This window comes from Malaclemys terrapin, chromosome 22, assembly GCF_027887155.1.
Source record: "Malaclemys terrapin pileata isolate rMalTer1 chromosome 22, rMalTer1.hap1, whole genome shotgun sequence".
Taxonomy (NCBI): Eukaryota; Metazoa; Chordata; order Testudines; family Emydidae; genus Malaclemys; species Malaclemys terrapin.
This window is the reverse complement of record NC_071526.1, coordinates 11,829,260-11,852,361: the sequence shown is the minus strand read 5'-3', so window position 1 is coordinate 11,852,361 and position 23,102 is coordinate 11,829,260. Positions and strand designations below refer to the sequence as shown.

General features: G+C 41.9%; 1 protein-coding gene across 3 annotated transcripts; it reads left to right on the top strand.

Annotated features, from left to right (window-relative positions):
• The first annotated feature begins 1,345 nt into the window (after positions 1-1,345).
• Positions 1,346-21,189, top strand: NIPAL3 (NIPA like domain containing 3). Of its 3 annotated transcripts, none has more exons than XM_054011872.1 (12): positions 1,346-1,381; positions 3,078-3,491; positions 5,561-5,629; positions 5,745-5,916; positions 6,004-6,063; positions 7,994-8,139; positions 9,735-9,831; positions 11,373-11,508; positions 12,298-12,386; positions 14,289-14,352; positions 15,641-15,735; positions 16,725-21,189. In XM_054011872.1, exons 2-12 carry the CDS (start codon positions 3,399-3,401, stop codon positions 16,922-16,924), a joined length of 1,221 nt encoding a protein of 406 aa, XP_053867847.1. In that variant the 5' UTR covers positions 1,346-1,381; positions 3,078-3,398; the 3' UTR covers positions 16,925-21,189. The 3 variants fall into 3 exon arrangements, with proteins under 3 accessions (XP_053867847.1, XP_053867848.1, XP_053867846.1); XM_054011873.1 differs by lacking the exon at positions 1,346-1,381 and adding an exon at positions 1,395-1,501 and having other exon boundaries at positions 8,018-8,139; XM_054011871.1 differs by lacking the exon at positions 1,346-1,381 and adding an exon at positions 1,395-1,501.
• Positions 21,190-23,102: the final 1,913 nt, after the last annotated feature.

The following is a 23,102-nucleotide window of genomic DNA, read 5'->3' as shown; positions in this document are numbered from 1 at the left end:
TGGTGTGTAGGGTGACCAGATGTCCCGATTTTATAGGGACAGTCCTAATATTTGGGGCTTTTTCTTATATAGGCACCTATTACCCCCCACCCCCTGTCCCAATTTTTCACACTTACTATCTGATCACCCTAATGGCACAACATCCACTTGCTGCAATTGTGCAGGCCCCTGGGCCAGATTTTTAAAAACGCTCAGAGTCAGCTGGCCCAGTGGCTAGATGGTGGCCTGGCAATCAGGAGACCTGGGTTGGATACCTGCTGTGTATCTTTGGGCAAAGTCACTTTGTCTTGCTATTCTCTCTCCCTCCTTGTGTCTTCAGACTGCAAGCTCTCTAGTGCAGGAACTGCCTCTTGCTGTGTAGTTCTACAACAATGGGCCTGAGCTTGGAATCTCTAGGGGCAACGGTGCTAGAAATAACAGCTCAGCATCCACACCTGTAGTCAGAATTGTTCCTCTCCCATTTAGACACCTAAATAAGGGTCAGATTTTTTTTAAAGTGCTCACCAGCACCCAACAGCTGCCATGTTAAAAAAATCGGACCCTTATGAAAGTGCTTAAGTGGGTAGTGAGTTATTTTGGAAATCTGTCCCATCGTGTCTAACATTAAGTGATATAACCAGAACACTTAAGACCCCTTTGATCATGGAATCAGTTCGCAAGCATTAACTATTACTAGGACTATTGTTTTAGTACGGTAGTCAATGCACTGGCAGCAGAATCCCTTTCACTGGTGCAGTAGGCTGAATCCAGGAGGCTGAATCCAAAGCACATCCATTCAACCAGGGCATCTTGGGCTGCATTGGAGAGATGCTAAGCACCTGTAACTCTCAATGATTTCATTGGGGTTTGTTTGTGCTCGTCCTCTCACAAGATCGGGCCTCTAAAAAAGAAAACTGCATGTATTCTGAGAAAGAGCCCCAATCTAGGGTCCTCCCCTCTGAGTGCACTGAACAGGAGATGAGGGTCCTCCCCTCTGAGTGCAATGAACAAGAGATGAGGGTCCTCCCCTCTGAGTGCACTGAACAGGAGATGAGGGTACTCAGCATCTCTCAGAATCTTGCACATTTGGGCCATAACATCCCATTTAGTCTGATGGCTTCTGTGCAAATACAAAATTGTGACCACTAGAGGCCACCCCACAAAATGGTATGAAAACACAGCTCCTGGTCTCTGCTTTCTCTCTCTCTCTCTTTAGTATCTTACACTGCAAACAAGCTTTACCATTCCCAACCAATAGGCTGGGTCTGCCATTTAACACCCTGCCTAGCAGCCAGTAATCTCAATCATACATGAGTCTCCCAGCTGACTGGCAGGTGTAGCATCAAATCACAGTATCTTGAGAAGAGCCAAACACTGTCGCAGACTGGGAGCCCTAAGTTGGGTAAGAAATTAAAAGCAATTTGTGTAAATCTATATCCCTGGGTGGAAAGTATCAGCAGAGATCCCTTCATCACTCAGCCTAAGTGGAAAGCCAGATGAGTGTGTTTGAAACTCAGATTGGGTGAGTGGCATGAATGGTTTTGCATGGGCAATAGAAAGTTCATGAATTATCTATCATTTCTGGTCTGATTCATGTTTTCTGTCGGTCTGGGAACCTATTATGTGGCTTCTTTTGATTTGTTCCTGCTGGGCATTACTCTAAAAAGCCAGCCTGTTTTAGGCTCAGAAGTAGCCCGTACAGGGCCAGGTGGGTTGCCTAAACCAGGAAGTGACATGGAAGAACTTTTTTGTTTGTGTAGCCAAGCTCTTGATTTGGATGGTGCTTGGATAGTCATTCAAAAGTAAAATCTTGCTCTTCCCTCTGCAGCCTGAGACAGCTGATTTGCTAGGTGACTTGCTTCTTCCTCTGCTGGGCTTGTGAAGGGCATTTGCTGCATTTGTTTTAACCGCTATCACTGGGGGTGGGCCGGGCAAATCCTTTATAGGCCTAAGACTTGGAAAGAGATTCTGGTTTGTAGCCAAGCATGGTACTGAGCAGTGGAACTACCGGATCCTAGTCCCATCTTTGCCACTTAATTATTCTGTGACCTTGGGCAACTCACTTAGGGTCTGATTGTTTTGGGGGGTGTTTATCATCCATAGCTCATATTGGCTTCAGGATCATGTGGCTTCACTGGGAGCTGTGGGTGCTCAGCACCTCTGAAAATCCAGCCCTTAAACTGCTCTGTGCCTTGCCTCCCCAGCTATAATAAGGGATCACTTTGAGTCTCCGTTCCTGGGTGTTTGTAAAGTGCTTCGACATTCTCCAGTGAAAGGTGCTTATCAAAGTGCCCGCTACTGTTAGGTCCTTCAGGTGTGCATGGTGCTTCCCAGACAGCTAGAGTGGGGCTTGACCCCAGGAGCTTGAAGTCTCTAAGGGCCCAATCCTACTCCCACTGAAGTCAATGGGAGCATTGCCATTCATTAAAATGGGAGCAGGCTCGGACCCGCTGGTTAGAGCAAATGAAAAGTGGCACTATTATCTCGGTTGTGTGGTGGTGGAAGGACCTGTGATGTTGTGTCTCCTGAGTGTACAACACAAGGTCACTAGGCACTAAAGGAGTGTAAAACAGGCCTTGGGGGACAGAGAGCTTTTTGACTCCAGCTCTCCAAATGGGATGGCCTGACCTTTAATACCACTCAAAGGAACGTTTGCCTTCAGGACAACATGCAGTTTAAGTATCGGCTCAGATAAATGACAGGTTTCAGAGTAGCAGCCATCCGAAGAAGTGGGCTGTAGTCCACGAAAGCTTATGCTCTAATAAATTTGTTAGTCTCTAAGGTGCCACAAGTACTTCTGGCTCAGATAAACTGACTTCTATGCAGTTGGGGCTGTGTGGATGTCTTGAGGAAAAACCTTAAACACTGAGGTCCCATCTGATATGTGTGAATGTTAGTTTGATTCTGGGGAATTTCTTATAAGAGTAAAGGTTTGCCTGGTGTACTTGGCCAGAATTTCTTATCCCATCCTCCCTTAGTTGACCACCTGGCTCCCCTACACGTGTGTGTGTACGTCACTATAAATACACTGCTCTCAGGTGGCAAGCTTTGTGATGATTGTTCATTGATTTACCTTTTATTTTTTAAATCTTTCTTAGTGTCTAAAATCTCGGGAAAGATAAGCTGCTGTGCTGGTGATCTATTGGAAATACGGATTGATCCACACCTCTTCCTGGAGTGATTGGCTTGTCCCTGCTTTGCCGTGTGGGGGGGGAAAAGGAGACCGCAGCAGAACAGCAATTGTGAGGATGCTCGGATTCCACTGACCAGCCCATTCCTTAGCTCACGGGAGCAAGATGGAAAAGGAGAAGTGGGGTAAAGTAATGGGCCAGGAGGCACTGGCTGTGCCCGAGTCTCTTCTCTAAAGAGCGGTTGCGGATGTTGAGGAAGCCGCAAGGGAGATGCGTGAATAAACCAAAATGGAAGGAGGCCCAGATCTGCAGCTCCAGCAGCTTCCACTCGCAACAGCTGCTGTATCTGTACTGCCCCATGAGGATCCCTATTCTTACAAGGTCAGATGTTCACCAAAGGCACTGCCTAGTAGGCCTAAAACTTGACCTGAATGGCGCTTGGAAATATAAATATTGTCTTGAGTGTGCTGAGCTCTTGGATCGTGTGCTGTGTGTTTGTATTACAGCAGCGCCTAGGGGCCCTCATGGGCTAGGTGATGTGGATAGACATAGTGAAGCACAGTCCCTGCCCTGAAGGACCAACAGTGAGATAGATAAAGGAAGTGAGACAGGAAGGATTATTGCCTCGCAATTTCTAGAGGGAGCTGAGGGACAAAGGCCCAGATCCTCAAAGATATTTAGGCTCCTAAGATGCTAAGTGACTTGCCCGAGGTCACACAGGGAACTGGGAACTGAACCCAATGCTTTAATCAGAAGCCCGTCCTTCCTCTCTAACTGGTCCTGAGGCTGGAATTTTCAGAGGATCTTAATGGAGTTGGGATTTGGGCTGCTGACTCAAAGGCCTCTTTGAAAATCCCGGCTAGAATGACTCTGAACACTGCAAGGCTCTTCGCTGAGGATGCAGATCTGGGTGCCGCGCAAGTCTAAGTGCTGCTGAGAGAACTGGAGTGGGCACGTTTCAGTACGTCTGGCCCTCCCGAGCCGGCAACTCTGAGCTGTTTGGTGGAGGCAGTGCCTCTGCCATGCCTTTCTAAATTGAGGTTTGGTTGATGAACCAGTGGAACCTGCTGAGCATCTTAGCCTGGAATCTGGTAGGGTTATAGTATCGCTCCCCTCCTGCTGTCTGCAGTGGGATGTTCTCTTAGGGCATGTCTACTCTGCAATTAAAAACCCATGACTGGCCCATGCAATTAAAAACCCATGACTGGCTCGGGGTAAGGGGCTGTTTAATTGCAGTGTAGACATTTGGGCTCAGGCTGGAGCCTGGGCTCAAGGCCCCTGTGAGATGGGAGAGAGACTGCGCCTCACTATGTCTGTACACAGTCCCTAGCCCCTTAGCCCAAGCCCTGAGTCAGCCGGCAGAGGCCAGCTGCAGGTGTCTCATTGCAGTGTAGACATACCCTTGGATACTCTGGGAGAAGTTGGCTTGATTAGACTCATGGCTTATTCAACTCCTTTTGCACCCTAATCACCTTCAACTTTTCAAAGGGTTTTCTGTCCCACTTACATACGTAATTTGTTACTTTAATGCCACTGCCTGACTGTGCATGGAAAGATAATGCCAATGTCTTTAATATCAATAGTTGGGGAGAGAGAGGGACAAACACGGGCTCAGCTATCCCAAATAAATCACCCTGAAGTACCCGCTACACCTTGGATATCTGTGTTTGAAACTAAAACTGTTAATGATGCTCTAATGAGATTTAGACTGTTGCTAGAGGAATGCAAATGGTAAATGTTCCTACTTGACAGAGAGAGAGATCACTCCAAGCTCTTCTGGTAGCATCGTGATGTGCATCTCTTTTGTGATTCATCCTTTCATTCATGGTTGCTTTGAATTCTGCCTCTAGCTTGTTCAAGGTATTGCTGGGCTGTAAACTCTAGTCTGTCAGGAGTGGTTTCCACCCCCTGTGCTTTTCTCTGGAATGACTAACTGGTTCATTTAAAAAGCGCATTCTAAATCTCTTCCTGCAAGCTCCTATCTGGCCAGTTGTTGTGACAGTTGGAGGTCAGTCAAGATATTTATTAGAGGCTGAACCTGGAATTGAAGAAAGGTGCTGAAGAACCTGCCTAATCTGTGCTCTGGGGAACACAAAATTCTCAGATCCTCCATGAAAATGGATTTTTAGGTGTGCCACTTACTGAAAAAAGAGTATGGTGCAGGGCTACATCACCTTCCTGATGGGGATCTCAAGGAGCTCCATAAACATTAAATTAAGCCTCTCAATGCCCATGTCAGGCAGGAAAGTATTAATCAACCCCATTTTACAGATGGGATAACTGAGGCATTGCCCAAGATCATATAGGAATAGTGGCTAGATCTGGAGACAGAACTCAGATTCAGAAAGAGGAATTCAAAAATCTGCTTTCTATCAGGATTGCCCCCGTCCCAACCTTCCACTGGCTTCACAGGGGAAATCTAATATCTGCATGTTTGCTTTGCTTTACAGGAAAACTTGATCGGTGCATTACTAGCTATATTTGGTCATCTAGTTATCAGTATTGCACTCAACCTCCAGGTGAGTATCATGAAACAAATATTGACCCTCTTCCCAAATGTCCTGTACTTGAAAAGCAGTAAGGATCCCCAAGTATCTGTGGGTTTTTTTTTAATTTTTATTTTTTCCTTTCTAGAAGTATAGCCACATCCGTCTGGCAGGTTCCAGAGACCCTCGGGCCTATTTCAGGACCAAGACATGGTGGTGTGGTCTGTTTTTTCTGCTGCTGGGAGAACTGGGGGTGTTTTCGTCCTATGCCTTTGCACCTCTTTCACTGATTGTGCCACTCAGTGCAGTGTCTGTTATAGGTAAAGGAAAAGGTCTCTTGTATCTATGTTTATGTAAGATTGCTTATGAAAATGCAATGCAATATAATTTTTTGTCTCTTTTAATAGCTAGCGCAATCATAGGAATTATATTCATTAAAGAAAAGTGGAAACCCAAAGACTTTCTGAGTAAGTTTCACTTCCATTATTCCGTATTCTTCATTTCTGCTTTGAATGCGGCTTAAGTTTTACTTCATTATTTCATAGTATATAGTATGACAGTTATTAAAGGGACACCAATTCTTAAAATGACGTTTTTCACTAGAAAGGTTTATCTGCTGTCTTTACAAATGGATTTTTCATATCTCGGGTTGATTGTTGAAAATGAACCTGTAAGTTCCCGTCCTTGCTTACTGATTTTAGAAATAGTTTGATGTGGGGTATATTGGAGGAATCTGATGGCACATCCTTGGGCCTTGATCCTAAAAATCCCTTAAATCAGTGATTCTCAAACTTTTGTACTGGTGACCCCTTTCACATAGCAAGCCTCTGAGTGCCACCCCCCCCTCCCGTATAAATTAAAAACACCTTTTTATATATTTAACACTATTATAAATGCTGGAGGCAAAGTGGGGTTTAGGGTGGAGGCTGACAGCTTGTGACACCCCCCACCCCCCACATAATAACCTCACGACCCCCTGAGGGGTCCTGACCTCCAGTTTGAGAACCCCTGCCTTAAATATTGTCTCAGTTCAGATTAACTGCACCTGTATTCCCCCTTGTCTGGTCCAGCAAGGGCTCCCACTCTCAGGTTTCTGTCATCACCTCTCTTGGGTGGAGACCCATGTCTCTCTCCCTTCTGACCAAGGTATCTCCAGGCTGAACAGTTCCCTGCCTTCACTGTGTTATTCCTAGCAGAGACAGGCTGCCAAAGCAGGCCTGCTTACTTTCTCTGCGGAGACGGTTGACAGTCTGACTGCCCACTGGTATAAGGTACCCCACAGCTCTTTCTAAGCAAGCCTATTTTATTCTTAACATAAAAAGCATTACAGAGAGAACCTATTAAAAACAATTAAAAAAAAAAAAACCTACTCATATGCTAATAAGTCTACTAGAGGTCACCCCAACCCTAATGTGGGCTCTGGCTGGAGCAGTCCTTCCAAACCCCACCCCAGGGGTTTCCTTGTGGTTTCAAATGAATCACAGCTTCGGCTCAGACCAAGCACGCTCCTGTGTTTAATCCACCTTTTTATACAGCTCCAGGGTCTTTGATCGAGAGTTTCCAGGACCAGGTAGTTGACAGACAATGGGTTTTCCTTCCCCAGGCATAGCCTCAAAAAGGTGGATTTGAAATGGGCCATTTGCATTCCCCCTTACTCCCAGATATTTTGTAGGAAATCCACCTCACATCTTTTTCCAAAAAAACCAACTTTGAAGTTCCTGATACCTTAGAGCGCATTAGTCAGTCTCCTAGTGAAGTTACATACACAATTGCATCTTTAACATGCTGGACCCCAAAGGATATTAAACCTAATTCAGAATATTGCAGGAAATTGTCAATCTGTCACCAACACACTCGAAGTTCAAAGGAACGACATAGATGCGCAAGTATTTGCTGGGTGGGGGCCTTAGACTTTCTACCTCCTGACAGAATGAACACTGCATTGCTAAAGAGGCATTGCCAGGTAGCCTAAGCCTGATTTAGCACTCACCCTCACCTATTTGCTTAGAAGACTTTTTATCTTGCGTTAACTCTTGGTTCTCAGCTCAGAGCACATATATTGCTTGTTTTTTCTAGTATTTTGAAAGAGGGGCACGGAGGGTGGAGGAATGAACCATTTCCAGGGGGAAGCATGATCTGTAGTTAGAATAGGAGTACTTGTGGCACCTTAGAGACTAACAAATTTATTAGAGCATAAGCTTTCGTGGACTACAGCCCACTTCTAGTCTCTAAGGTGCCACAAGTACTCCTGTTCTTCTTTTTGCGGATACAGACTAACACGGCTGTTACTCTGAAACTTGTAGTTAGAATGATCACTATGCATGTGCCGTGTGTAACCCATGCATCTGTACTAATCCACTAACATGTCTTCTGTTTCTTGTCTTTGGTTTGCCAAAGGACGCTATGTTTTGTCCTTCGTAGGCTGTGGTTTGGCAGTCGTTGGAACTTACCTGCTGATTACATTTGGACCCAACAGTCATGAGATGATGACCGGAGACAATATAACTAAGCATTTAGTCAGCTGGCCATTTCTTTTATATATGGTAAGGTGGCCCATAAAATATGGGTTGGATTCCATGCTTTCTGAAATATGTCTGGCTGGGGCTTTTACTTAAAATGGATTTTCATAGGTACTTGCTGCATTTTCATAGACTCCAAGGCCAGAAAGCACCATTGTAATCATCTGGTCTGACCTCCTGTATCACACAGGCCATAGAACTTCCCCCAAAATAATTCCTGGAGCAGACCTTTTAGAAAAACATCCAATTTTGATTTAAAAATGGTCTGTCAGTGATGGGGAATCCACCATGACCCTTGGTAAGTTATTCCAAGGTTAATTACTCTTGCTGTTAATTTACGCCTTATTTCCAGTCTGAATTTGTCTAGCTTCAACTTCCAGCCATTGGATCATGTTATACCTTTCTCTGCTAGACAGAGGAGCCCATTATCAAATATTTATTCTCCCTGTTATAGACTGTGATCAAGTCACCCCGGAACCTTCTCTTGGTTAAGTTAAATAGATTGAACTCCTTAAGTCTGTCATTATAAGGCAGGTTTTTGAATCCTTTAATCATTCTCATGGCTTTTTCTTGGCTCTGTTAATGACTCTAAGAGCTTCTCCCATAATTGTCTCCCTAGCTCGGCGCATGTGTCTGTATGCACAATCTAAAGCAGAGGGTGTGTTTTCTAGAACTGATTGGTCTTCAGCTTCCCTTCCCTCTCTGGATTATTGTGCCAGGATTCAAGCCTGTCGAAAATATTCCACCCCCTCCCCAACCTGCCGCTGTTAACCCCTGGTAACAGACTGCAGATTGGCATCAACTGTGCTTAAGATAACCATGTACTGTGACTCAGATCTGTGTGTTTACCAGAAAGCAAAAAATCTCATGTTCTCATAATTAGGACCCCATCCAAGTCCCATCTGAAGGCAGTTGAAAGAGTCCTATTGACTTTAATGGGTAGTGGGTTGGGTCCTCATGCAGGAACCTCTTTAGGAAAAGCTGAATGAGACCAGTGACCTGGGTGCACAATTGGCGTTATTTGGCCTGTTTTTTTTTTTTTTTTTTTTATTTTATTTTAAGGAATGCAACGTCCCCAGAAAATCCCACTCCACTCTTCTTGCAAAAGTCACTGAAGATCTCATCCATTCAGAACAGGGCTGATTTGACCTATAGTCTTACTAGATACTGCTTCAGCTTTCATGGATGTTAGCAGTACCACAATATGAGAAGATGTGTACGCTATCGTTTCCATCCATCAAGTTTCATGGGACCAGGCAGTTCTGTGGCATCAGATAAAGCTATAATATTACAAGGCTTATGGGAGGCTGTGTGGCCTAGTGGGCAGCACACAGGACTGAGACTCAGGAGACCTGGGTGCTATTCCAAACTCTGCCACTGGCCTGCCTTGGTGACCTTGGGCAAGTCACTTCCTCTGTCTCTGTTTCCCTATCTGTAAAATGGGCATAATGATACTGACCTCCTTTGTAAAGCTTTGAGATCTAATGATGAAAAGAGCTAGGTATTATTACCATTGCCAACATGAGCATCAAAGCCACATACACGGCAAGAAAAAGGATTTCCCACCCCATCCCTCACTTTCTAATACTTATTTCTGCATATATATATATTTTTTCTAGCTTGTGGAAATCATACTGTTCTGCCTGCTGCTGTATTTTTACAAGAGGAAAAATGCAAACTACATAGTAGTTATTCTTCTGCTGGTAGCATTGCTGGGTAAGTTCAAATGTGTGCTTAAAATTTTCTAACTGTGATTCAATATTGTGAATTGGAGTGAAGAGCTCCTGGCGGTGGGGAACGTTCATGCATTTTATGTCACTAATCCTAGTAATTAACTCTAGAAACGTTTATGAAAAGCAAATAAAGCCTGTATCTTGCTATAGTATTTCAGATTGAAGCAAGTAGAGATGGACAAGAGCTATTGGACCATCAGTCCACTCCTCATGGAGGCAGGATCTAGTCCCCCAAATAGAGGATATGTCAGATTCTAAACCCTGCTAATGACAATGTGTTGTGTTCATGTATGCAAAACACTGGGAAGTGTCTGATGGCTTCAGCTGAGATGGAAGGATGATCTTGTGGCTAAAATACACGATTTTTAGTCCGGGAATCTTTCTGGCTCTGACACTCACTCCCTGTGTGACCTTTGTAAGGCATTTGACCTCTCTGCGTCTCCATTTCCCCATCTGTAAAATGGGAGGCAGGGATGTTGGGGAAACTAAATTACATGAATGTTTGTGAATTGCTTGCTTTTGAGATCCTCAGTTGCAAGGTGCTGGAGAAGGCTGGAAGATGATTACTGTGACTGTTCTATGAGCCATTATAGTTTTAAAGGAAGAGCTGCGACACTATCACTGCAGTTGTATTTCTGGCTTCTTGGGGCTCCAAGACAATCCTATGTCAATAGATCCATGTTTAATCTAGAAGAAGCTCTGGACATGGGGCAAAATCCTGGCTCCATCGATGTTAATGGGAGTTTGCCATTGACTTCACTAAGGCCAGGATTTCGCCCCTACTGTTTTCCTTCCTGTTGATCTGTCGTCTTAAGAAATACCAAGTAAACGGAATAATAGAAAGGCAGAGACCCCAACTGACATGCTAAAGAGTTTGGAGTTGAAGGTTCCATTTGGTGTATAACTAGCTCTGTGATCCAGTGCTTTGAAAGCAGTATTCAGTGTGCTGCAGTACTCTCTCAAGCTTTGCTATAGATGTAATATCCATCACTGTGGTATCTAGCTTAATAACTGGACGCCTGACAGGGCAATCAAATCATGGACAGGGTGACTATCTTAATTCTGAGTTACCTTGACTTGTGCTTGCAGAAACGGGGAAGAGAATTGGCTTTTCTCAATCCTAATTCTTGAGCTATGTTTAGAAAATTCCTCCGTTTTAGTAATAAAACTGGTACACCATCAGAAGTAAGGCATATTTGTACCCTTCTAGTCCCTTTTGTTTGATCTTAAGGCGCTGTTCAAACATTAATGGAGATTGGGTAAATACCTGCGTTCTACAGGTGAGGAAGCAGCCACACGCAGAGGTTAAGTGACTCACCCAAAGTCACATGGTGAACCAGTGGCAGAACTGAGAATAGAAGTCAGGAACCACACTCCTCCCATTCTGTCCTTTGCAAAAGGAAGGCTGAGGTTCTTGTCACCTTTTGCTTTGTTAGCCGCCACCTGTTGTGGTTGGAGATTCCAGTTAACAATCCAGTGATCTGTGCTGCTATGTTACAACTGAGCTTTGTTACATATTCACAGGGTCCATGACTGTAGTGACTGTGAAGGCTATAGCAGGCATGATTGTTGTCTCAATACAAGGAAGCCTCCAGCTCGGCTACCCTATATTCTATATCATGTTGGTATGCATGGTTGCAACAGCGGTATTTCAAGCAAGGTGAGTTGATATGGTCTCTCTTCCTATTGTGGTTTACAGCTGTGCAGTACAATGTAGTTAAAATGTTTAAAAATCAACCCACACGGACAACACTAGATAATTAAATTGCTCACTGTTATGCTGGCCCTGACAGAGCAAAGAGACTAAGAACTTCCCTATGTAAACACCACATCGTTCATAATAACCGTAGTACTAAGAATTAAAAGAAAGGTACAAGTTTGTAATTTAAAAACCGAATAGTGGCCATTGCTCTGAAACCAGTATGTTCATGAAAACGTGATGCTGACGGTCTGCTAGTACCTGTAAGCCAGCTTTCATCATTAAGGGCCTGTTTCTATTCCCACTGAAACCTGTGGGAGTTTTGACACTGACTTCAGTGGGAACACTGTTAGCTCTGTGCTAACACTATTGACCAAGTCTGCTATACACTACAGAAAGAAGCGTTACCAGCACTCTCCTCTGACCCTGGTATTAGCATCATGGATACGAACTTTTTAAAAATCTGGCTCTATTGACATCCATAGGAAAACTCCCACTGGTTTCAGTGGGGCCAAGATTTCCCTTTGGGGTCTGACTCTCCTTTTAAACTACTGTGATAAGGAGTGTCTCCACTGAAGGTATAAAGAAGAGAATCTAGAATCTTTATCTAGAGAGCATTCTTTTGAGAGGTGGAAAGAAACAGGGAAAGAACTATCTCCTACAGAAGCAACTTCTAAACACATGTTGAGAATTCTTCTAAAAAAGAAGGAAAAAAAAAATCAACCTGCATTGTTTGCCATTGTATTGAAGGTTTTTAACCCAAGCCTCGCAGCTGTATGACTCATCTCAGATTGCCAGCATAGGCTACATCCTGTCCACAGCAACAGCGATTACAGCAGGTAAACACTTGTGCAATGTTATCAGGTTTGTTGTTCTTTTAAAATAAGGGCAAAAGACTTTGGAGAAAAATCCTGATTTTCTAGCTGAGGAAGATAACTTGCATTTTCTTGCTGTTTTCTGTAGTCAGTTTCATTTTGTGTGTATTCTCCCATTAGGCTGTTGAAAAAACTCTCTTAAGCACCAAATCAGTGGTCAGATCTTGTGTCTGAGACTGGATCACTCACTCTGTCCTAAAGTATAAAAAGAGTGGGTGTCTTGCAATCTGAATGCTTGCTAGATGTGTAGCTTAGGTCCAGGGCTAAAACTCCTCTACTATTTGTGAAACCTCACCAGCGCTCAGTAGAGTGGGACTGATGCTATTGAGAAGTGCTTTTGTTTTCTCAAGAAGAGTCTGCTGTGGTTCTTTTTCTAAACTCTCTTGTTCGCATTGCATTTAGGATGCTACAGCTCCCATCCTTATGGGCTGACATATTCCTGTTTCAGGCCTTGTCTACATGGGAAAGTTTTATCAGCATAACCTAAGGTATAAATTGATACCTATATAGATATAATCCGTGTGTGGACACTTTTATTACAAGAGTGGCACTTTTTTCATTGATTGCTTTAGTGTATGTCAATTGGGAAGGGATTTAAGCTAAAATGAAAAGTCCATTTTTATGCTGGAGTCCAAACAAGAGGATTATACTTGTATAACTGAGGGTTATTCCTGTATAGCTGGTAAAACCCGCCCAGAAGACAAGGCCTCATGTCCTTTGGTGCCCTTGTAAACTACATATTGACTTAGGTGGTGGTCTTCTCATTCAAGGTCCTGAATGGCTGTAGCTCAGTTTTTCTGCCTGATTTTTCTCTACTCTTGGGTTCCCAGCCAGATATTGCAGCCAGACACAGCAAGTTATTTGATTTGCCTCAATTACAAATTTAAGTGAGTAGGAGCCAGGACACTTTGAGCCGAATCCTGAATGGTGATCTGTCCCCTCAACTCCTGTTGACTTCAGTGGGTGCAGAGATCACTTGGCAGGATTGAGTCATAGGCAATCAGGTGGGAATTCACTCCCTGTTGCAATTAGAGATTCTCAACCTGTCTTGCCATTCAGGGCAGGGCTCAGGCAATATGTTCAATATAGCTTATATGGTACTGCTCTTCAGTGCTAATAACTTCATCCAGATCACTGGCATAGCAGCTTTAGAGGTGGTTGTGAGGTATGTTTGATAGCAATACAAATAATTGTTGGCTGTGGCAAATGGAGTGTCACTATTTTCCATACTAGAATATAACTTGTGTAAAGGAAACTTCACAAGGAAGGTTGTGTCTGCCCATAAAGAGAAAGATTTACCCCAGATGAATAAACTTCCTAGTTGTTGTGGCCTTTTTTTATGGGGTTGGGGCTTGATTAAACATAAAAATTGTATTGTTTTAATGATACTGGTGTAGTTAAAGTGATACAACCCCCTAGTGTGGATGAAGTGATGCTGGTGTTGTCTAAAGGTACTCATACCAGTGGAGCTATTCCCGTACAGGAAAAGGAATGAATTTTACCAGCATAAGGCCCCATAATAACAGTATAACTGCATCCGCACTAGGGTGTTGTACCAGTATAACTATTTTGGTAAAATATCCAATCCCTGACATATTTATACCAGTATAACTTTTAAGTGTAGAGCAGGCATTCCTATAGGTCCCCTCCTTCTTTTTTTCTTGTTTAAAAAAGCTTCTTTGGGGAAAAATAATCAAAACAATTTTCAATTTTGGTGTCTTTTTCGTGATTTATTCCCCCCCCCAAAAAATTATTTGATTGCTGGAGGAAGCGGTGATTTAAGATGTACCTCTACTTGCTCAGTCACATGGGGGAGGGAATCTAATTTAAGCTAAAACCTGTTCATGTCATTTCTTCTTGTCTCAGGAGCAACCTTCTACATGGACTTCACTGGTGAAGATGTTCTCCATATATGCATGTTTGCACTAGGGTACGTTTTTAAAAATACCAGGCCAGATCCTCGGCTGGTGTAAACTGACGTGGTGCTGTTGAAGTGACTGGAACTTTGCTGATTTACACAGATGCTTACTGTGTTAGCAAACTGAAATGTATTTCTCTATATGGCTAAACTTTAATGTCCTCTGTGGCAGGAATTATTTTATTGAAACCTATCTGGGACTCATTATACTACTGCTTTGTCTTCTAGCATCCATTGATGTGTAGGATAACCTACTCTGAAAACTGTCCTATTAGAATGTAAAATAGCCCATGAAGTCCATATCTTGTCTCTGACATAGGCCCAAGGTGGATGCTTCAGAAGGGTATAAAAGCTCTATTGTGCACGCAATTGTGCAACAACTATACCATGTGGGGAAACTTCTTCCTGACCCTAGATGGAGACCAGCTTATGCCCTGAAGCATCAATCTTGATACCAGTTACCTTTTATCCCCTTTAACATTTAGAGTAAGGTACTAAAGGTGTCCCTCCTAACTTCCAAGCAGGATTAGAACAACCAAATAAATGACCATCCTCCGAGAACCCATCCCACGTTTTATGCTGAACCTATGTTGGGCTGGGGACAGGGTTTTGGGAGTCCAATCAAGTACTGCTTGAATACTCATGCAGTGCAGACAGGATCAGTAAAGCTCTTCCTTACTTATCTTGGTACTGAGTCTCATTACAATGTGTTGATTTTTAAAGTAGCTCCCTCTAAGCAGGGGACACATTAAGCTATCTTACAAATTAATACAGAAATACAGACCCACTGAAACTACTAATTAACCTTGTCTGTTCTCATTAGCATACTGCAGACATTAGGGCTGACAACTGTCAGTACATTTACCTACAGAAATGCCTAAAAGGTCATACTGTTGAACCTTGGAATTTAGTAAGAGTGAATCAAACTTTGGGCTGTTACCATTCCCCTGTAATTTGTCAAGACTTCAGCGCTTCCCATAAGTGCAAATTAATAACTGAGCATTTTGCCAAGGGAAAGGTTGACTCGTTCTGATTACTAGTTGCACACAGCATGGATCTCAATAATGTGAACACAGTCATTATTCAACTAAAAGACACTGCTTCCTGGTGAGTAGGGAGGTATCTCTGCTCTGCAGGTTCTGTCTCTTTCAGCTCTGTGTTCTGTTCTTCTGGTGCACGATGGACATTCAGAAAAAGCAACAACCTTGGCTTGTTGACGTCTTTTTTTTTTTTTTTTTTTTCCCCCCACTCACTTGACTATTTCTCCTCTCTTTCCCCCTTCCCACCCCTTCTCTCTCAGGTGCCTCATTGCATTTTTAGGTGTCTTCTTAATCACAAGAAACAAGAAGAAATCCATACCATTTGAACCCTACATCTCCATGGATGCTATGCCAGGTAACAAGAAAAGTCCAATATTTTGCCATTCTGCCTCTTAAACATCCATTATCAGAATAAAAAGTCGTCTTTTGATTTCTCTCTAAATTTGATTTTAACATTTGTTCAGTGTTGCAACCTGTTGGGCTGCTGTGGAATTTTTTCTTATTATTTTTATTTGTTAAACTGTTTATGCATCCCTAACTTTTTCTCTTCATGATGGGTTGCTTCTCTATCTTTGATAGCTCAGCAGTGTAAGTGACCACGGTGCGGTTGACATAACTGTAGCTTTGGTGTCAAAATCGTTTTAAAAGGAATACAGAGGGTCTGATCCTCATTTATGCTAAAGATGCTTTACACTGTTCTAGTTGGTAAAGGGACCTTAAAATGGGAGTCTATCCCTGCCAGAGTGGTGTGGTGTGGCCTTAGTGTCCATAAGAATCAGGTCTAGAATCTAAAGCAATTTTAATAAAAACCAGATCTTTTAACCTATAAATCACTTTACAAACACCAATTAGGGAGAAGCTCTGTCCTCAAGTGGATGAGGCAGAGAGGGTAGGGACGCAATGTTGCACAATGCTGTATGCTCTTAACTCCTACTAACCACAGGGGGAGTTGTAGGCCACTATTGAAAAATGAACATAATTATACTGCACAGGATGAAGTAATCAATTCTTAGGTCCTGAATATTAATTGCTCCAAGCACTCAATGCCCCTCTCGTGAAAGGTGCTCCAGAAAGTCAAAAAATTAAGAATAAACTTTGGGGAAAGAGGAGGATTGTGACTAAATGATGTTCAAATTAATGATAGCTGACTGCCATCACCTGCCCACAAGGAACTTAGCCACTGTAATTTTCCAGGGTTATTTATGTCTTTCTACTTAACACTCACACAACTGATAGGGCATATTGCTTGTCCTGAAATTGTATAATTTGTCAATAACCGGGCGGAGGAAGAAGGGACTTCTCTTCCCAACCATTTAATCCCTGCCTTTCCTCCCCCTGTTGCAGGCATGCAGAATGTGCACGACAAAGGAATTGCAGTTCAGCCTGACCTCAAAGCTTCCTTTTCCTATGGTGCCCTGGAGAACAATGATAGCATGGCGGAGATCTACACTCCAGCCACACTGCCAATAGTGCAGGAGGAGCATGGTTCCAAAGGAGTTTCTGCACTGCCCTATCGTGTGCTGGAGCACAGTAAAAAGGAGTGAGTGCTCTTTAAGAAGTTGACTTAGGGCAACAAGACTGTGGTCTTTATTTATTTATCGCTTTGGTTTTTAGATCCATTAAAATATAGATGAGTATGTGAAAGCTGAACTCAGTATGGTTTAAAACTAGTCTCAAACTTAACTTTCAAGATGGATTATTTGAATAAAGGACTCCGTATAGTTGTGAACTTGGAAACATTTGTCCTAAGCTAGCAGGAAATCATAGTCCTCCTTTTAAGGTGGCTAACTTTGAACGTGCAATGACAGGCAGTATTGTGGCTCTCTGATACTGACCAGACAGCTGGCACTGTGAAGATGTGTGAAGCTATGTGAAGTACAGTGACTGTCGCTTTTCAGCTCGGCCAGCAGTAGGTACAACACAAACTGAAGTCAACAGGACTGAAGGGCAAAATTTGGTTTATCATGTATCCATTATGAAGGAGGTCCAGAAAGTTGGACCATGATGTGTTGGTTACCTCATAAACACTTCTTTAACATGGCATTAAAATGTCACTGAACTAAAGCAAAAGAAGGTTGGCCAATACTGTGTTTTAGGAATGGTATAAAACAGTAGAATAAGGAAGTTAATGATCTGATCCACCTTTAATTTTTTCCAGACCATAAACGTGTTGCATTTCTCAATAACCGCTACTCTGTCTAGTGTTGCGTGAGATGTGCATGTTAAATGTTTGTGTTAGATTGCACATCAATTTAGGACACACATAATGGTCACCAGTTTTCTGATTTCAGAGAATCTGCCACAGACTGGATTAGATGGTGCAGAAATTGACACAGTGAAGTGCAAGAAATTAAAATGGCATTGTAGTTGGTCAAACTTTAGACTTACCAACTTCTTAGTGTTCTTGTATTTCTTTGTAAGGTCTAAATTCAATTTTGTTTCCTGAACAAAAGATTCAGACTGAGATTTTTCAAAGCTGCCTTAAAGATTTGGATGCTCAATGGGTGTCCAAATCCCTCTGGCAGATTCGAAAATCTCAGCCTCAGGGTTGTGAGGTTTTGTTTTCCTTCAAAAGTAAAAAGGCAGCAGCCCATTACTTATGAGCAACCCAACAAGAATAACTGAACATGCATGGTTCACCACTTGAGCAGGATAACAATAATACAGCAGTGGGCATTCATTCATGATAAAGGGAAAAATATATTTAACTTTCTATCTTCCAAAGAGTGGTTAGAAGCAGATAGGGAGGAATTTTGTCAGATTAAAGGGACGGGGTCAAAATATTTGTTTTTAAGAGTATAACGCTTACAGCTGCATGTAAATTACATCTGCTTTTCAGGCTGTTGCACTTTAACTTTTTTTTTTTTGTCCCCTTTCTAAATATATCTGTCTTGCTAAAGAATGGAATTTTAAGTCTGCTTGGTGCATTTCAGCCTATCTTCATAGCAGTGTGGCTGAACAAACAAGCAGAAGCTGCTTTGAAGTCAATAGCAATTGCTTTCTGTGCACTGCACAAGGTTACTCCTACACAAACTGGGTTGAGAGGACCTAAGCTTTTGCAAAACCGGGTTTGTGTATTTATATACAGTGGGCCAGATTCTGCTCTCACTAGCAAAAACTCCATTGCTTTGGGTGAAATCTATCGTAAATGAGAACAGAGTTGGTCCTTCTGCATACAATGTTTGCTTTGTTGGCTATAAATACTACTTGCACCAGTAAATACTTGACACTGCTTTGGTACTTTTTGAGCTTGAAAAAAATTGTATAAAAGACCTCCTAAAGGGTGGATAGCCACTTTCTATATTTTTACTTTACCCAGAGCTGCTTCACTAGCTTGGCACATCTGACAATTCAGAGCTTATCAATGGCATCCTGTACATTTGAGCTTATGAAACCTAGAGAAATGTCTGGGGTTTTTTTGCCCATTGTGCTTTTCGTGCTTAAGCAAGATAACAAAGTTAATGGACTAGTATTGCCAGAACCTTAAACTTATTGGATTTCCTCATGACATTGATTTAATACCATTGGCTTTCAATCCCCAGTAGTCAACTATTTGTGAATGTATGTGTGGCTTTTGTTCATTTAAAAATACAAAGCAGAATGGTAAAAGAGAAGGTGTGTGGGGGGGAGGCAAGAATGCTCGCTTCTCATATCTCTTCCCTTTTAATCACTGAGGCAGTAGGCGTTTTGACATTGTGGCTATTAAACCACAGAAACGTATTACATCAGTACAGATCAGCACTAAACCACAAATGCATGCACATTGAATGTTTAACATTTAAAAAAACTCTATCCTGGAGCCCTCTGCAGTAAATGACATAAACTAGTGTCTGATTTAATGGGCTTGATCCTACTATAATAATGTAACAGCCACCAGTAGACTTCAGTGTTTGGGTTACTGATCCTGCCATAGACTACATACAGCCCTGTGTGTTACTCCAAATGTAGTTTTCATAGCTGCTTCTGGGGTTTCTTAGTGGTATTTAAAAAGAAAAAAAAAAATTCCAGGAATTTTGCATATTGCTCAGCTGCAGAGTAAATATTTAGGGTCTTTAGGACGTGGTTGTCTTTATCACTGATATCATGAGAGTCTCTACTGTGCCTCTAAGAGACGCAGCACAGAACTCTAAGCTCAAGAGAAAGGGGGTCTGGTGACTTTAAGTCACCTTTTGTACTGTCCCCAGACATAAAAATAATAGATAACTGCCTTCTACAGATCTCCACAGTGCTGCACCCACGCCCCGGACACACGCCTCCTGCCCTTGACTCTTGGCACAGCATGTGGCTGTCTTCTGCGGATCCTGCACTGGGGAAATCCATCCCTGGCCAGGTCCTGGGGGGCTTTTAGATTTTTACAGAGCTCTGACCCTTTTACTGGGTATAAAGAGTCCACACAGTCTCTTGCCCTAAAGATTTAAGCAGTTCAGCCTTATTTCAAGGGTTAATGGGCCATTTTTAGATGTTCATAGCATTTGCTTTCAATAAAACTCGCTTTTAAAACTTTCTAACAAAGGGCTCTAGTGAAGGTGTGATGTGTATAGAATCTATATAAAAATAATAGCTTGGGTTGCTCTAGTGTGCCATAAGGCAGCACTGGGTGATCTCAGTATGCCGATTTGTGACCAAACATACTAACATAGGAGCAGCACCTTCACCAGTGTAATTTTTGTTTTTATGATGTTGGTCCTACTGCCACTCATGACATAGCCAATAGATTGTACTTCATGAGTACTTGCTGCATGTGTTCAATGCTTGATATTTAAAATGGCTTCATAAATCACCTCCCCTGTGTTATTCCTCAATTCTGTGTTGCAGCCACCATGCCTGTTAATCAAGTAGAAGTGCCTGGCACTCCCTCAGAAGCCACACGCATCTCTGCAGAAACCCTGCCCTTCGTTTAAGCGGTCTTCCAGCCCCAGCAGTTACAGGGCACAATTAGGTATCAAACCAAACTTCCCCCACCCACTTAGCAGCCTAGACTCAGAGCATGCTTACTTACAAGGGCAGGTCTTGTGGATTGGTTTTAATCTCAATTTATACTCTCTTTACAAAATACTCTTAGGTCTGAGATGCCACGGATTATAATTCAGGTTGCAGCAAATATTTACAGCTAAACTGACCATTAGAATTTAAAAGGAGTACATCTCCACCTCACTTTCACCTTCCACACATTCCAATCCTCCTTGCAACTTCTAAAATAGTCTATTTATTCTAAAATAAATAGTTTTAAGCAGTATATTTTTGTCTGAGCTTCAGTTTATTCAGGGCTTGATCCTGAGATGTAGAGAGCACTTTCAAAACCCATTGACGCACAACGTCTCAGAATCAAGCCCTTAAAGTGAGCACAGAAACCAGTGGACTGCTCCCTCTCTTACTAAAATGGTGGTGTGTGGAAATACTGCTACTGTAATCATCCCTTAACTCCTTCCTTTACTCTTTAGAATTAAAAACTGCTTTATAGAATGTGAGACAGACACTTATTGTCTCCGCAATGGAAACTGCGTGGCTTTTCAATGTACCTGGCGCTCAAATATATTCTAAATGTCTCTCTCACTTGTAACTCTATACTGTGGAATACAGGCCTGATGTTGGCAGATATACAAAATGATTTGCCTGTGAAGTTTTGTTCACATTAAAACATGTAAATAAAGAGCTTTACATTATGAACTATAATAACTTAATTTTTCATAAGCAATGTTGCATGTTTATTTAAGTGTCCTTTAGGTAAGCTCTTCAAAAATGAGACTTAATAAAAGGTTCTGGTAAAATATATGGAACTCTTTCTTGACCAATAAAATAACAATTATGATTGATTGTATTCTGTTCATATTAAGAGAGACGTTATGACAGTGGAGCATTATAAGCAATGAATGATACATACATTCAGAGAGAGAGTCTACTTTTGGATGGGTGACTTAAGGAAAAAAATCCATGGCACTGCACTGAGACTGAGCTGGGAATTGCAGTGTTGCCAAGTGTCACAATATTTGGTGTTGGTTGGAATTATTTAGCTGGAAAGACCCATCTCCTGGATTCATGTAATTACATAAGAAAGTTAGTTTACTTTTTTTTTTTTTTTTTTTAAATGTAGCCCTTGTGATTTCAGAGAAAAGCTTGAAAATGTGACTCAGGTGTACTGTAGAATTCTATTTAGTTTCTGGTTCTTGACCCTTTATTTTTTAAAATCTCATGAGCCAGACCCTCAAAATCATGATTTTTTGAGTGTTTGGGATTGGCAATGCTGGGATTAAGGAAGTGGCCCTCTTCTCTCTGAGATGGTACTCATCCATTACCCTGCTGTGATGCTGGAGATGCCGTCTTTGTGGAATATATCTTTGCTTTCAAGTCCAGAGGGACTTGAAAATGTATCAGCATTTCCTGTCACTGCCTTTATGAAAGAGATTATAAATTTAGAATACATCTTAATTGAATGCTTGCCAACCTAATTGATACTGACCATATGGGGCCCATATTCCAGAGGGATAAGTAGAAGATAACCCTGAGAATACTCTTAATTAAATGTATACACTGGGGACCCACGTACCAGTGGAAAAAGCACTGGAAGCCATATGTCCTGGTGTTGAAAAGGCTTTTGACAGGAGTCACTACATATTATATTTATAAACTATGAAAGTGAAAATATTAAAACATATAGTAAAAGGGCATTGGCAACATTTCCCACACAGTTTCAACTGGAAACAGAATCTTCCATTGTTCAGTAGAATTTTGCTGTAGTACATTGTTAAACAGTTACTGCATTGCATTCTGAAGAGGCTGCATTTCATCATTAGGTGAAATTATTTGTATTATAGAGATTGCAATCAACTTGTGTTTTAGGATCAAAGGAACAATATAAATATGCCCCTGCAGAATCAGTTGATAGAGCTAGAAAAGAACTATTACAGTCCCTATATAAGAACAGAATATATTATTGGCACTAAGAGAGGAAGTATCACATACTAAATTGATACTGCATTTGATCTCCGCGATAAAGGCTATGATAATAAAGGATAACTACATATTGCCTCTGTTGCTGCAGCATTTAAATGGCGGAATTCCTTGCCTACAGAAGTGAAATTAAGAATGCCTTTCTGAGAATGCTTTGCTTATCTTCCTTCCACCCATCACAGGAAAGCCTTTCTTTGAACAGATATAAATAGGAAAGCTAGTAGTCTGATCTCCCCTAACGTTCTTTTCTGCCCTTCCTTAGCCATAGGTAAACTTTAGAAAAAAGCATTTAAATCAGGGTAAGTACAGCACATGAAATTGAAATTCTGGCCTGCTATGGAAATTCTCCCTATAGCTGCAAAGTGAGGACAAAAATGATCAACAAAAGGTTTTTTAGCATTGGTGAAATCAAACAGCAATTTTTATTTGCCTCTCATGGAAGATAAAAGTACAGGCAAATGTTTGGATATAAACTTAGGTAACCATAATCAAATATAACACAAAGTTTGGGCAGCCGGGGGTTAAGCAACAAATCTCATAATCGGATTAATTGTTTTTACTTTGTGATAGAAGGAATATGAATTCCTGCAGGTCCCTCTCTTATTCTGCCATTTGTTCCCAAACCCTACCTAAAAAATGTGAGTGAGGGGACAAAATGAAAATTTTATTTTGAACTTTTAGCTGTGTTAGTATGAATGATCATAATTAATAAAATGCTAGCAACATGTCATATAAACATTGTGGAACCCCATTTCATATCATTCTTTTACAGTT